The 15,973-nt window shown below is 41.3% G+C and overlaps 1 protein-coding gene across 2 annotated transcripts in view; it reads right to left on the bottom strand.

The window, feature by feature from the left end:
• The window catches only part of RMND5A (required for meiotic nuclear division 5 homolog A), a 60,655-nt gene that overhangs the window by 10,040 nt on the left and 34,642 nt on the right, over window positions 1–15,973 (bottom strand). For both annotated transcript variants that reach the window (XM_082672560.1, XM_082672559.1), the window contains exons 4-6: window positions 14,660–14,760; window positions 1,993–2,159; window positions 1,141–1,306 (exon numbers count right to left, since the gene is read on the bottom strand). In XM_082672560.1, coding sequence (XP_082528686.1) covers window positions 1,141–1,306; window positions 1,993–2,159; window positions 14,660–14,760 — 434 coding nt within the window. The remainder of the gene's footprint in view (window positions 1–1,140; window positions 1,307–1,992; window positions 2,160–14,659; window positions 14,761–15,973) is intronic.

Below are 15,973 nucleotides of genomic sequence, written 5' to 3'. Positions count from 1 at the left end.
ATCTTTAGTTGTGGCATGCGGGATCTAGTTCCCTGACCAGGGATTGAACCCAGCCCCCGCTCCCCCCGCTGCATTGGGAGCATGGAGTCTTAACCGCTGGACCACCAGGGAAGTCCCAACAAGTACTAGTTTTTTTAAATGTTAGTTGGAAAGTGGAATGTGAATCCTTGCCATTGTACTTTTCGTACCCTGCTCCACTAAAACCCAATGGTCTCAGACTCTGAATGAATCTTTTACTCATGCATGATTTTGTGAGATCTTACTGATCTTCCAAGTGTTAGCACATTTCATTATGTAATATCAAAAAATTCAAATTCATTATTATTACCACCAATCTCATCAGAAATGTCTTTAAGCATTGGGGAACTGTCAAGCTTACAGTGGTCGGTTCAAGTTTTCCCAACTTTCTATTTTAGCTTACAATCTTGAATTTTACCACTGGAGCAAAAGATACCACCAGTTGCTTTCCCTGATGCGACAAGCTTACTTCATTCATCTGAATAAATATCTCCTAAAAACCTGAGTCTGAGTAACTACAGTCTGTCTTCTAACATGTAAAAGTAAAAACTGTGTTCAAGTGAAAACTGTGTTCCAGGAAAAAAGCAACTAGTTTTTAGCTCATAACTCAAACATTATACAGATGCTTTTTCTTGAGACAATCATCATACTGTCTCATGATTTGGCATGAGCTGAAGTGCTTTATCTGAGCTTCCTATTTGGGCACACAGAATGTTAAAAAGATGTATATTCAAAGGTCGAAATTTAATAAAGTGAGTGACTTTTAACGTTTTGTCAAGAACAGTCTTAAGTAAAATTAAAATATCTGCAAGTGTGTGGTGGATGAGGAATACAGCCAGTCCTTGTGGGGTTTGGGACCACTGCCCCGATCTGTGCTAAGGCTGGAGCAGTTTACCCCACAACGTGAACACAGTGGAAAAGGCTCTCAGAGACCCCCCAAAGGATCACAGACCACACTTAGAACTAGGTCACTGCCAATTGTGACGATCTCTTGAAATACCAACTGTACTCTTCTTCAGAAAGACACATGTTCTCTCAGCTTTAAACGTCAAGAACTAGACAACAAATTAAGCAGAACTAACCAATGCAACGCAGATTTCAATAACAGGACAATTTCCATACCTGACACTGAGTGGGGACTCCACGGAGAGCCCCAGGAGGGCACAGGCATCCCGTGTAAAGATGTCACAGATGTCAGCCCACTGGTTTGCGTCAAGCAGGTGAACATATGGTGAGTTCTCAATCCCTTGTCTCAGGTACACGAGGCTTCCCATCAAAACCTGAATGTCTAAACAAAAGCAGAAGCAATTTGGAGGTTTGATGATCACACCTGAAACAGAGCTGTCAGGCAATACATTGAAAAAGGCAAGAATTCCCCCAGCTGACATGGCATAAAATAACTTACTGACAATGTCTTTTAAAATTCTGGTACTTAAGCTTGGTTTCTATTAAAGAAACAGCACAGAGAAAAAGAAGAAGAAAAGAGACGCACTAAATACTGAACTTATAATTTATACACAGCATAGTATAATTATCATTATCTACAGAAGTAATAATAATGTCATAAATGGGGTCATCACATATCTTTGGCTGTAAAACTAGTCAGTCCCTCTACACTGACACCTGGGAGTAACTGCTGCTGCCCTGTTGCACCTTCAGACACTCTGTCGTGGCCATAACAGCAGTACGGTGGGGGGATGCAAGGGCATACTTTACGTTTTCTCTGTCTCCTCTTAGGTTAATGTAGAATCCCCCAAAATGCAATGTCTCTCTCTGACTTTTCAACTAAGAGGCTTTAATGCTTTACTTTTGTTCTAGAGCCAGCCAAGAAGCTTTGTTTAGTAAGTGATTTATCATCTACAATTGTTTCAGTTTATTAGCAAATGTGTATTAGATCTAGTTAAGATAAACTTAAATTCCAGTGGCGGCCATGGTCCTGTTCCAACCATTAAAAACAGCTGACGCTAGACTCACCTTTTTGATGATTCAGGGCAAATGGCTGAAAATTTTTCGCATATTGTAATGCCTCTCGTTGATTTGTAGTTCCACCCATTAACAAGCTAATAAAATAGAGCCTGTGCAGCTTAAATTCCAAGGAGCTGTTCTGGGCTATGAGCATTTCTCGGTTTGATACCGCCCATCTAAAGAAAAAGCAAAAAAGATTTTTTTTTTTTCAAAAAAGATTTTTAACAGTAATTAAGAGCACGAGCATGTGTGTTAAAAATGGTTTCAAACACCTAACACCAAAAAATGGGTTTATTCTGCCATCTCGTGGAAGTCAGTGGTAACATCTAGCCCTAGGCCCAGAGACTTTCGTAAAGAAAGTAAACAAACTATACCTAAAGATGCTTTGCAGCCAGTGAAAGAAAGAAAACATATTAAGTTAGATGACAATTACATATTTAATAAGGTTTAACACCAAGACAAGACTGTCTCTGACATATCTGGAACTGTACCAGGCCACACTATGAAGCAGGTGTCAGCCATGAGATTGACTACTGACTGCCTAGATCCACTACTCTTTTCCTGTTAAACTGGCATGTTATAAATGAAACACAAGATGCTGAAGGGGAACATCTATGTTTAAACTTTCACTGGTGCAAGATCTGGTGCCATACGTGCTTTGAGATTAAAAACAGTAATCATAAGTATTTACCCTCAAGATGCTTTCAGTCTAATCAGGCAGATAAAGCTGTGTAAATAACATACAGTGTCAACACACAGCACCAAAAAGATTTGTACAAACAGTGCTAATGAGGGAAAGAACAACATGCAGTTTTGAATCATCCAAAGTACAGTGACGCAGGCCTCTAGAGTACAAACAGTTGGGGCTTCCCTGGTGGCGCAGTGGTTGAGAGTCCGCCTGCCGATGCAGGGGACGCGGGTTCGTGCCCCGGTCTGGGAAGATCCCACATGCCGCGGAGCGGCTGGGCCCGTGAGCCATGGCCGCTGAGCCTGCGCGTCCGGAGCCTTTGCTCCGCAACGGGAGAGGCCACAGCAGTGAGAGGCCCGCGTACCGCAAAAAAAAAAAAAAAATTAAAAAATAATAATAATAGAGTACAAACAGTTGGAATAACCTTGAGCTGGGACTACCAGTTAAAGGTGAGCACTAAAGCAGAAAAGCATTATCAGACAGCTGTTAAAATCAGATTTGCAAGCAAGTGGTAAGAAACACTGCTTCACTTCTTTAAACATATTAAGATGTAGAAGGTGTCAGTATCATTCTTCTTTAATCTGATCTTTAGTTGGACAAATATTCCCCACCTAACCCGATTCACTAAGGACCCTCAGAATCTGAACTACTGGGTACGAATATAAACCCTGAGTTACTCCACAAACTACAAGAGTAAAATGCTTCAAGTTATTCATAATGAATCAGTTGACTGGGATTAGATTTCATGAAGCAGCACTTTCACTGGATCCTGTCCTTCCCAAAAAGGTCTGCACATGCATATGAATATTCGAATCAACTTGTTGATACATCCACGTCTTAGAGTCAAATCATGAAGCTTCTCTGACCTCAAAATCAATGTGATTTTTAAAAATAATAATCACTTGGGCCTTGGAAATATTTGCTTAAATTTATTTAAGTAAGTCTTGGATCCTTACGTGGCACTAAGATTAATGCAGTCTGGCTGCAACACCAAGTCTGGAGACTTGGTGACACCAACCAGGTACCTCCAGCAGCTCTCTTTTATGAATGCCCAACACCAGCCGCCAGTACCAAAAGTACTGTGCATCTGCCCGTCTCCAGTCTGTCAGGTACCTTCCCGACTTCCAGGTCCAAGCAAGCATATTTAAATCAGATCACTTACCAAAGTTTTTCCTACTCCATTCTAACTCATAAAAACATGAGTATGTTTTCCTACTACCAAGTAAAGAAAGGCAGTGAGCCTTTTCTTTTTTCAGTTTCTGATAATGAGGTATATATCCAAGCGTTTGCAAGAGTCAAAGAAGGGAACTAACAGAGAGTAACTACAAACTTTAGTAAACGATGAAGACCAACAGAAAAGGGCAAAGTCCTTAAGTGGGCAACTCACAAAGGAGGAAAAACTCTATTTTTATAGGCAAATGTTCACGATACAGTGTTAAAGGGGAGGAAAAGTTGTGATATATAGGAAAAAAAAAATTCTACTCGCCAAAATTTTTAACAGGAATGACTCTAGGAAAGTTGGATTCACACATCAACTGCTACAGTGTGGATTATGACTCACTGGAATAGGGCACCAGCTATTAGAGCAGTACCAGGGGGCTAAAAACACCCAGGAGGACACAGCGATGAACAGCAGCTAATAGCAGTCCAGATGACAGTGATTTTTAAGATAGAAGAATTTGGGCTTCCCTGGTGGCGCAGTGGTTGAGAGTCCGCCTGCCGATGCAGGGGACATGGGTTCGTGCCCTGGTCCGGGAAGATCCCACGTGCCGCAGAGCGGCTGGGCCCGTGAGCCATGGCCGCTGAGCCTGCGCTCCGCAACGGGAGAGGCCCGCGTACCGCAAAAAAAAAAGGAGAGTTTTCTATAATGAACATATATTACTTATTTTTATACTTAACTTTTTTTAGCTAATGTAAAACTAAACAAAATTTCTTAACTTTCTTTTTTCATCAAAGAGCTAATGGTGATTGCAAATTACTTTCGTTAAAAGTAATTCAGGCTATGAATTAGAAATTCAAGCTTTTCAAGCTATAGATATATATACCTCATTTTTAAACTTGGAGAGGCATTTAGACAATGTAATTCCTAATTTACACCTTGAATTTATTTTGACACACTTTCAAATTTTGCTATAGACAGGGCTACAAAATAATCAGGAAAAACTAGCATTGCTAATTGCTGTCCCCCTACAATATTCTTAGAAAAGTAGATACCGATTACAAAAAAGAGCTGCAGAGAGTGTAGGGAGAATGCAAAACCTAAATTCATAGAATACAAGTTTTCCCGTGTTTCTCAAGGGTCATGTTTCTTGTCATTCTATTCTGAAACACTGTATTATCTTCATTTAACTTCTGAATAGTATATTGAGCTTAAATCTCACAAGGCCAGGGATTAGAATAAACATTTCTAAATTCCTCCCTCTCTGGCAAAATGTCATTTTCTAAGCTAAGGCTGGTCTACCCCATTTTTAGCCCCGCAGACACGTAAAAGCACATTTAAGCGTTAGGGTGAAACGCTTGCTGATGCGGCCTCTCCCTCATCCCCAGGATTGTACCCGGGCCCCCATGTTTGTATTTTCTTGACCCTAATTCCTGGGCCACAGTTAACCAGCCAGGAGAGTATAGGTTTAACACTCTGTGTTGCCTCCTAACGAGAGAGTTCATCTATTTTGATATCCTTCATGATCACTTCGTGGTCCCACATCTCTAGTTGTGTAAGTTCTTGATGGGGTTGTCTCTCTGGACAACCATCGTTAACACCTGCCTTACCTAATCTTTGGAATCTGGGTACGAATTTCACAGCAGCTTTCTTATCCACGCTAGCAGCCTCCCTAGACAGTTTAACGTTAGTCGATTCACGATGATTTCTGAAATGCTGAAACCATCCTTTATTGACAGTAAAGTCCTTCCTCAATCTCCTTTTTAAACTGTTTTCTTTCAATGAGGCAACTAATAACTTAAGCACTTTGGCCTGAAAGTTAGCCAAACTGATGGGAGGTGTTTTGGTTTGTTTCGTTTGTTTTTACAAACAAAGTAGAAGTAAATGCGCCATCATTTAAATCACAAGCAGCTTTCTGTTCCCAGTGCGATTTAAATTAAAAGGTGTTGAAGCGACTTTAACCTTGGTTTTGACATTCATAGGACTTTTCAATATGCAGTGTACCATAGCTTCATGGAGGCCCAGGCCTTGTCCTAGCTTCACTTTGCTGTCATCATTTTCAAATCTTCCTCAAGGCATTCAGTTTCACTTCTAGCAATTCATCTTTGTGGACCAAGTCCCTCTTTCAATGATCCATTTCTGTAATGTGTCATGTGGGCTTATCAGCAGAGGCAAGGAAGCAATACAACCACACCTTTGCTGTCTGAGGGTGAAATGAATTGCACTGTGACCAATCACCAACAGACTGAAAAAGCAGTGAGGTGACCAGTCATGATCACGATGCACATGTGTTATTATGTATCTGTGGACTGAAGAGCTTGCAGAGAAGTTTTCATTTTATGCAATTACTCACAATACTTCATGGTGACTGAAATCTGAACTCTGTTGTTGGGGAATTGGTGTTATTTAACTAAACTGTGGTAAATGAAATTTGGGCACACTGGAATCGTGCAGAGAGAACTGTCCATCGGTTCAACAGAGAAAAGAAATAGGAGAGGAAAAACATAAGGCTCTCAGAGGCAGGAGGTTACTTTATAAAGGCAAAGACAGACCAGAGTGATACAATGGAGAAGGAAGCTTGGGAACGGGGCCTGTCATCACCGAGATCTCTGCCCCGCCACTCTTGTTTCTAAGAGGGAAGGCTGGAAAACCAAGAGGTGGATGCCGACAGGCAGCACAGGGAAGGTGAAGAACACGGTGGCTGGCCAACAGGGTAAATTAGAGGCATCTGCCATGTGGTATAAAGAATTAAAGGAGGGAAATAAGAGGCCTCTTCAGAACAGAATGGAGGCAGAGAGAGGTGCAGGCCAAGAAAAACATGCAAACAGATTCAGACAACCTGATGTAGCGATATGCAGCACCATCAACAGTGATGTGTCCAGGTGAATGAAAGCTGGTCCAGGTAGAGGACTTGTTCCTTCTATGAAATTAGAAGCCATGGTCCTATCTCCCAGTGCAGGTGCTAGTTACATTTTTACAATAGTACAATCAAACAAATTGAGTAGCTGAGAACGGAATTGAAAAATTCAAGGCCCAGGCTCAATGACCATATTTTCTACAAGTTCCCTACTCATCTCTCCATCCACAGAACTCGAGAGGTTCTTTATTTGAACCTCTCCCAGCTCTTCACACACAATCTACTTGGTAGGACAGTTTCTGGCCTCTTAAAGCAGGGGCTCTGCCTTGCTCAGCTCGGTGCCCCTTCTACTCTGCATGGGGTACAGTGATACAGGGCACAGGTTAATAGAGCCAAACATGCATGGCCCTTTAAATCCTGGCTCTGTGGGGTGAATCGGGGCAGACTGTCACTTAATGCTCTCAAGTCTGTTTCCTTACTGTAAAGCGGGGGCAACTCAGAGGGTTATGGGCATTAAATGAGGGCGCTCGTAGAAGCACTGAGCCGGGAGACTGGCACAGACAATAATAAGCTACTTAACATGAGTTTACTGAGGGGATAGGCTTAACGTTCTCCAAAGTCATTAGTAAGAAAATTACATTTAAAAGAGTTACTTGGGCATTTCCATGTAATACTCACTGCTGCTTTGATTTTTATAGAACCAACTCTGTGGGAATCAGCATGTACCAGTTAATCCCCTTCAAAATTTTTTGAAGTTGTCTTCGCTAGAAGTTCACACTGAATATTGGACTGTGTGATTCACTGAGCAGGAATAAGGGGTAGAACAGACCTTAATTAACCTGATAACAACAAATCCAAAACCAACAAAGCACACGGGACTGCAAAAGCGCAAAACTACAATCGGCACCAAAAACTGCATCCACTCGTCTACAAAGCACTAGAAGACATGTGACGGAAAGACAAAGAACAGTTAATAAGTGAACGGGGTGCTGTGTTCTGGCTAATGGCGTTCCTAGCAGAAAACTTTTGATTTTTCATTTTTAAAAAACGAACGATCACTATACTACAACCAGCAAGCTACATGTAAACATGCAGGTAAATTATTAGCTTTACTGTGGTTTCTAAAATAAATTCTGCTCCCACATCTCCAATGTGTGCCACAAGAGCAACGCCAGCTTTGGAACCATTCCTTGTTTAGAGAAACACCGGAGACCAGAACAATGACACCCAATAAGGTCACCATGTCACAATTCTCTCTGCTCACTGCCACTGCAGTGACTAGTAGAGAGAACTTCTGGGCCTCTTCCATTAAAAGACCCCAAAACAATCCTACTTACTTAGGTGATTAAGTCAGAAGCGACCCGTATCGACGCAATTATCCCACAGAAACATGAAGCATTAATTATCTCCAGCGTCAGGCCTCCGAAAAACTTGGCCCATTGTTAGCTCCATGTTTAGAATTTCCATATTAATCCAAAAATAATTAAAACAAGATTCTACCTTCAGAGCTAGCTGTTCTTTCCCAGAAACCTAACTGACAGCACTGGTCTGTTTATCTCTCCTCTCACCATTCTGCCAGCCTGGGCTGGGATCTGTTTCTGATAATAGTGAATAAAAATGCCTCTCTCCAGTTCCTACGGCACACTCCACTACAACCTTTCACAGCGTTTTAAAAAGGCTTACAAATACCTTCTTCTTCTAGTCTACCTTGGGGCCATCTTCTTGGGGGTACAGGCTGAAGCTCAGGGAAATGAGTGACATGCGTTTACTCCACAGGTGTGGACTGGCTGAATGTTACTGGTGACCGAATCAAGTGCTTAAAAAATCCAGAAACTGGAATTCAGCCAGAAAAGTGAAGAACCCTATCACTTTGCTTTAGGATAGCTAGCATTGGATTTCTGGGATATTTTCAAATGGCAATTCAGATATGAGTTGAGTCCATCGCTGGAACTACTAACGTTTTACTCATCTCAGAGTTGCTGTGGATCTCTGTCCTCCTTCCATGCTGTTTAAGAAACCACACGAACTACCGTGTTTCACGTTTGAATCATACCTTCAACTTTACATGAGGTTCTTAGTAACACAGGGCTTGGCGGCCATACCCAATAGCTACCTCTGACAAGTGGCCACTGCATTGGACAGCACAGTTCTATAGATTAGGGATTTTTTTTTTTTTGGTGGTACGCGGGCCTCTCACTGCTGTGGCCTCTCCCGTTGCGGAGCAAAGGCTCCGGACGCGCAGGCTCAGCGGCCATGGCTCACGGGCCCAGCCGCTCCGCGGCATGTGGGATCTTCCCGGACCGGGGCACGAACCCGCGTCCCCCGCATCGGCAGGTGGACCCTCAACCACTGCGCCACCAGGGAAGCCCGTGATTTTTTAATAAAGTACTTAAATATGACTTTGCCTTATTTACTGCTAGTTTCCCACCACAAAACCAAGTTTTTGATAAGCTTAAATTAATAACCGTTCAGCATTTTATAAGAACAAATTCTAGAGTCCCTTTAGTTCCCCCTCCTGGCCTAGTTCAACTCCTTATTCTTTTAAACACTTAATCTCAGTGACAGTTTCTTTCAATTTTCCCTTTTTGTAAAAGAAGATTCTTAACCTCTCTATAGTCGTAGCTTGCCCACTCATCTCCAGTAATGCCCAGGTCCCTGGTGAGGAGGGATCCAGGTAAGAGATGGCCATGTCTCTTCTTCTTCCTGAGGAGTACCTACTGTCTTGGAACCTCATACAGACTTTTGCCAGCAACAAACAGAGAACAGACAACAGAAAATGATGTCCTCACCCCAGATATTTTTTCCCCTTTGGCCTTTATATTCCATTGTGCTTTTTTCTCTTCTGTGTTCTTGCCACTGGGCACCTCTTTCCATTTTCAATTAGCTTCTTTTTAATAGTCGCTCTCTCCACCAGACTTAGTGCATGGTCCCCGTGAATTAAAACAATACCCCTCAACTCAGCTCTTCTGCCCTTTCAGAATTAACAACCCCTGGGACACAACAAAACAAAAAAAGAAACAAGACAAAACAGAACCCCCTCAGACTGGGGGAGGGAAACCCAACTTGTTCAAACCTTGATTCCTCTTCTCCAAAAGTACATCTATCAGAGTCTTCATTCTGTGGTTCTATGTAGCTATTAAAAATGCCTGAATCAGCAAGACTGCCTGCCTACAGGAAGACAAAACTAACAACGAGAAAACAGACACCGGAAACAGCGTAATCCCGGTCACCCTCTTTGCCAGTGGCGGCCAAGGCTCTATGACCAGGCACCTTGGCTTGCTTCCTTCATTTTCACTTTCTAAAACCCTTCTCTGCTTATAAATTGTGTTTTATGCACTGATACCACAATTTCTCTAAGTCCAGCAACCATTTTCTTCTCCTCAGACCCACCGTTCACACACAGCACCAAGAAACCACAATGGCAAGCTCACCTCACATTCCTCTGTGGTTTCCATTTCTAGCCTCACCTGATCGCTAGGCTTAGAGATGGGATTCCTCTCATACTTCAACAGCTTGACTGATACTGTTCACGGCCTGTCTAATTGAAAACTCTGCAGTGATCTAGACTAATGAAATAGTTTTTCTCTCTTCTTCTGTGAAAAATTCTATAACATCTCTTTCTTATAATCATTCAGTTAGTTTCTGTTCTCTTAATGGCATTCTACTGAGACTTTGCAAATAGAACTGCAAATTCCTCTAAACAAGTGCTATGAGGCCCCTGGGCCTGCTCTGGGTATTGAAAAAAAACAGGTTCCCAAGTCTGCAAGGTTGAGAGTCAGATTCTAGACTGCGGCAAATCCACCAAGGCAGGATTACTCTTTGAAACACCTTTAGGAAGGCAACCAAGCAGCTTCCCCTCGAGACAGCACTTTCAAAACGTCAGTAACTGGCACAGAGTTACAGACAGTTTCTATTTTTCTAATTTTCTCCATCTCCTCAGAGTAAGTTACTGTTATTCTTTTGTTGACACCAGTTATTTTTGGCTTTGCTTCTATCTGCCACATGAAGGAGGAGGTCATGTTTGTTCAAAGTTCTCCTTCAAATTATTCCATCTTTTATTGAGTGCCTGCTAAGAAATAAGCACTATGCTAGATGCCAAGAGGAACTCAAAAAACAGATAAAGTGATCTGGATGAGGAGAAAAATCTGTACACAAACTCAGAAATACAGGGACAGGAACAAAAGAGTAGGCAGGGTCCTGACTAGATCTGTATATATAATTAGCTGTTCTTCTGCCGCTTCTCTCTGCCATGTCACCATTCCTTACTCACTTCTTTTCCACCGTCTTTTATTAGTTGCGATTAACAGGTAATGCTCACCAGACTTCCCTCTCATCTAGGCCTTCCATGACCTCTATCCACATTAATCTTTTTGGTTGGCCGCTGCCTCAACTGCCTAGGCTGCCTCGAGAACTGCTGCAGGCTTTCACCTTTTGCTTTCTCTCTCGGTTGGTTCCACGGTGGTTTCTGTATCCCCCAGCAGGTACAAAAGAAGATGCCACACATGAAATATGAAAGATTTTCCACTGTGTATCTGAACCAAAATCCCTGAAACTCATGTCCCACATTTTTAAATTTTTGGTACAAGTTGAGTACAGTGAATTGTCCATACCTTGCCCATAAAATATGTTGAATGAGTATTTGCTTTGCATCCACCAATAGGCAAGAATTGGAGAAGTCTGAGTTTCTGTAATGGAGATTTCTGTTAAACTAAGATTTTCCAAACTTACGTTCTACAGATCACCAATTTTGTGAGTTTTAATAGGTGTTAGGAGACAGGGAGTCTGGTTAAATACGCATGGGAAACACTGGGTTTTACAAAGTTAAATGAGTTTCTTTACCGTAGGACTGCTGATGGCCCCTCTAATATGCTAAAGTGAATCTCTCATTTCTCTTAATTAACTTTTACTGGAATATAGTTGCTTTACAATGTTGTGTTAGTATCTACTGTACAGCAAAGTGAACCAGCTCTATGTATAAATGTATCCCCTCTTTTTTGGATTTCCTTCCCATTTAGGTCACCACAGAGCACTGAGTAGAGTTCCCTGTGCTGTACAGCAGGTTCTCATTAGTTATCTATTTTACACATAGTATCAATAGCGTATACACGTCCATCCCAATCTCCCGATTCATCCCACCTCCCCCTCCCCCCCTTGGTGTCCATATGCTTGTTCTCTACATCTGTGTCTCTATTTCTGCTTTGCAACTAAGTTCATCTGTATCGTTTTTCTAGATTCCACATGTAAGCAATATTAATACGCTATTTGTTTTTCTCTTTCTCCCTTACTTCTAAAGTGACTCTCTTACAGGAGAATTTTAGGGAATACCATGTGAAGCTTTCCTCGACTGACCTTTTGACTCCATATCCTTTTTTTCATGGAGCAACTTCCAGGCTCAATTCCCCCTCTGTAAACCCAGTACTTACTTCACGGGGTTATTATGAGGATTGAATAAAATAATACAAATAAAATGCTTAGAACAATGCTAGGCATATAATAAGCACTCCTAAAGAGACAACTATAACTATGACTACATCCCCATATGCAGATATTTAACATGGCAATATTCCCAGAAAAGCGAAAGGAGAAAATTGCTACTGTACAGTTGGCCCTCCGAATCCACAGTTGCGGAACCTGCAGGTATGGAGGGCCTCTGCAGGTTCCGCAGCCGTGGATACGGAGAGGCAAGGCTACCAGGCCGGTTTACATAAGGGACTTGAGCATCCATGAATCTTGGTATCCACAGGGGTCCCTAGAACCAATCCCCCATGGATACCGAGGGACTGCTGTACAGTAGTTTCCACTGTTAGTGCCAAGGGGATGGAATGAGTCCTCCCTTTGCCCGAGAGGCACTGCTTGAGGCTACAAATAACAGAAAACATTTACAGAAATCATTGATATATATGCCATAGTTACCAGTCAGAAACTTAGATCTTACAGAAAAAGCCCAAAGTTAAAAGGGTCTTATGAATTTTCTTCATTCCAAAAGGAACAAGCCTTGAGAATTTTGAGGGCTAAGGCAGTCCAAATACTCAGCACAGTCTCTGGTACATAAGCACTCAATAAAAGTTTGATGATGAACCTGAGAAATTAATGGATAAATGACTATTACCTCAAATAACAACTCATATGTTATTTCTAAATCACTATAAGACAACTGTGAAACCCATTACATTTTTATATTTAGGCTCCCTCACTCTCCTTTATAATTGTTTAATCATTTAGGTGGAATATAAAAAGTAGACAGAAGAATGGCTGCCATATTTTGTTTAAGAGGTGTTATTAGAGGTACTTGATTAAATTTAGTCTCACAGGGATGTCACAATAAAATCTAAAAAAAATCAAACTATAAAGGTAATATGCATAGTACACAGTGGTGCTGCTTAAGTGACGTTTACATCTTTAAAGAATTAAAATAAATGAGGTGGCGCAGTGGTTAAGAATCCGCCTGCCAACACAGGGGACACGGGTTCGATCCCTGGTCCGGGAAGATCCCACATGCCGCAGAGCAACTAAGCCCATGCGCCACAACTACTGAGCCTGCGCTCTAGAGCCTGCGAGCCACAACTTCTGAGCCCGCATGCCATAACTACTGAAGTCTGTGTGGCCTAGAGCCCGCGGGCCACAGCTACTAAAGCCCATGCGCTCTAGGGCCCGCACTCTAGGGCTGCAACTACTGAGCTCGTGTGCTGCAGCTACTGAAGCCCACGCTCCGCAATGAGAAGCCACTGCACCACAACGAAGAGTAGCCCCTGCTCGCCGCAAATAGAGAAAATCCACATGCAGGAACGAAAATAAAATAAATGAGTCACCTCATAGTTACAATTTATACAGAAATTAGATATTTATAAATTTACACAGGACTCTATCTCTGCCTGTTCACCTAGGCTGGTTTTAGAACTCTGCAAAATTTTCTAAGAACTGAGAAATGATGAGAAACAGAAAACTAACCTATGAAAAATTAAATGGGTTAGTAGAAGGAAAAGGAAGTGTATTTTTTAAAACTCATGAAGGATCTTCCCAACTATTTTTTTTTCCTGATAACAACGATATCAAATACCTCCAGTTTTAAAATCCCAGGATTCTAAGGCTATGACCTCAAAATAATATCACTGCTTCTATCACCCAGTTTCTTCCTTTTATTTTATAACTTTCCTTCCTTCCTCCTTCCCTTTCTTTCTTTTTAAAACAAATAACCTGATAATTCTCACATTAAAAAATTCTAGGACAGGGGTCAGCAAACTATGGCCACCGGCCAAACAGGACTTGCTGCCTGTTTTGTATGCCAGATGGTCAAGACGGTTTTTTTACATTGTTAAAGGGTTGTAAAATAAAATAAAGAAAAATATGTAACAGAGACCTTATGTGGCCTGCAAAGCCTAAAATATTTACTACCTGGCCCTTTATGAAAAACTCTGCTGACTCTGTACTAGGATAATATTTATCAGAGCTAACCCAGTAATTTCATATAATTCACATCAATGACCAGTTCACAGTGAATTATTTTATGACGGCAATTAGAGTAAAACTCCATAACAATATTTGTTCTCTTTACGTATACCACTTGGTTCCAATAACCAATTAAACTGCTTTTTTTTTTTTTTTTTTTAGAATGCAAGCAGTGAACCCAGAACATTATGGAAGTTCAAATATCAAACTCAGACCATCTGAACAACAGTCCTTCAGTTATAAAGCTAGTCTAAAGCGGAGGTATAGCCTAGCTAGAGGAAACCCTCTTCTCTCATGGGAATTCAGACCAACTGATAAGTGAAATAAGCCCTAACCATTTTCTCATATTGCATATCCCCCAAACTCACTTCGCTAAAAGAAATAAAATAATTCTCCCTTGATGCCTCTGAAGTCTACCCCAGGTGAGATATATATATAATCTCAAAATCTCTAACGTGTTTTCTGATTCCATTTTCTTACAGAGTTCTCTCAAAGTACTTAAAAGAAAACAAACTCAGTAACTCACTCCAGAGCAGGTCTCAGAACTCGGACTTTTAACGCTTCTAATATTCGGTTTAACTCCACAAATGGTTCTTTCTGGCTCGGGTCTACAGAAAGACCAGATTCCTGAAAAAATTGAAAGAACTTTCATTAGCAGTAATCAGAATAAAGAGATATGGTACAAGCATATTCTACATTATAAAATGTGAGGCAAATCACTAAAGATAATTTCTTTTTACCATGCATTTCTCTGGCAGAGACTGATGACTGAGCCCCAGCATCATTCTTCCTCCTTTTCTATAATAGTAAAACCCCAAATTTTAGCTGGGCACATAACCATACGGAATAAAGCTGGACATGGCTTTGCAAGATGTAAGTTCTGGCCAGTGAAACATAAGTATATACTCTTTGCCCCTTCCTGTAATACAAAATGTCTAGCTGGGGTTTGGGCTATCCTGGACCATGTGGACAAGGGACACCTTAGAAACAGCAGAGCTACAAGCAGCCGAGGTCCCTAAGAGCTTCACGGCACACGGCTACCACATATGCAGTGGATGGCTTACTACCTCCGATTTCTGTGTGAGAGAAATAAACTTCATTCTTGTTTAAGGCATTGGTATTTTGGGTCTCTGTTACTTGTAAACAAAACTTAATCCTAAATGACACAATTTATTTTAGGAAATTTATATGGACACGTACACAAAATCCCATAACATACAGAGAAAGACTTGAGTTATTGCTTATCTGAATTGTTTAACAGAAAAGGCTTACATTAGAGGTCTGGTTTACAGACTGGCTTTAAATTATTTAATCCTTACGGTCCTTCATTTTTCTAAATGGAAAATACAACAGTACAGAATGTAAGCCACAGAACAGAGTCTGAAGACACACGAATTGGAACTGAATCCAAGTTCCTCCACTAAGAACCTGTATGGCCTTGGGCTGGTTACTTCTCCAGACCTCAGATTCCACCTCTGTAGAATGGGAGCAGTCATTTCTTCCTCAACCATTTCTTCCTCACAGGGTTGCAGTGAGGAATAAGGCAGGGCTTGGAGGGTGGTAAATACTCCATACAGGGCAGCTGCTAATATTATGACTATGTGGTATTGGGAAACTGTTCTGAGACCCCTAACTTCATGTCTAATGGAATAAAAGACAAATGCTGTTCACTTGAAGTAAATTTTAGCTTGAAATTCATTTGATAAAGTTCTTTAAGCTGGGCTAGATGAGAAAAGCAAATATAAACCTCTTTGTCCTTTTCTCCTCTGCTATACTAACCTTCCCTCTTAAAAGAGATGTTTTATACATACTACTGTATATAGAAGATAACTAATAAGAA

This window comes from Grampus griseus (assembly GCF_964374135.1).
Source record: "Grampus griseus genome assembly, chromosome: 15".
NCBI classification, from domain to species: domain Eukaryota; kingdom Metazoa; phylum Chordata; class Mammalia; order Artiodactyla; family Delphinidae; genus Grampus; species Grampus griseus.
This window is presented reverse-complemented; position numbering and strand designations above follow the sequence as displayed.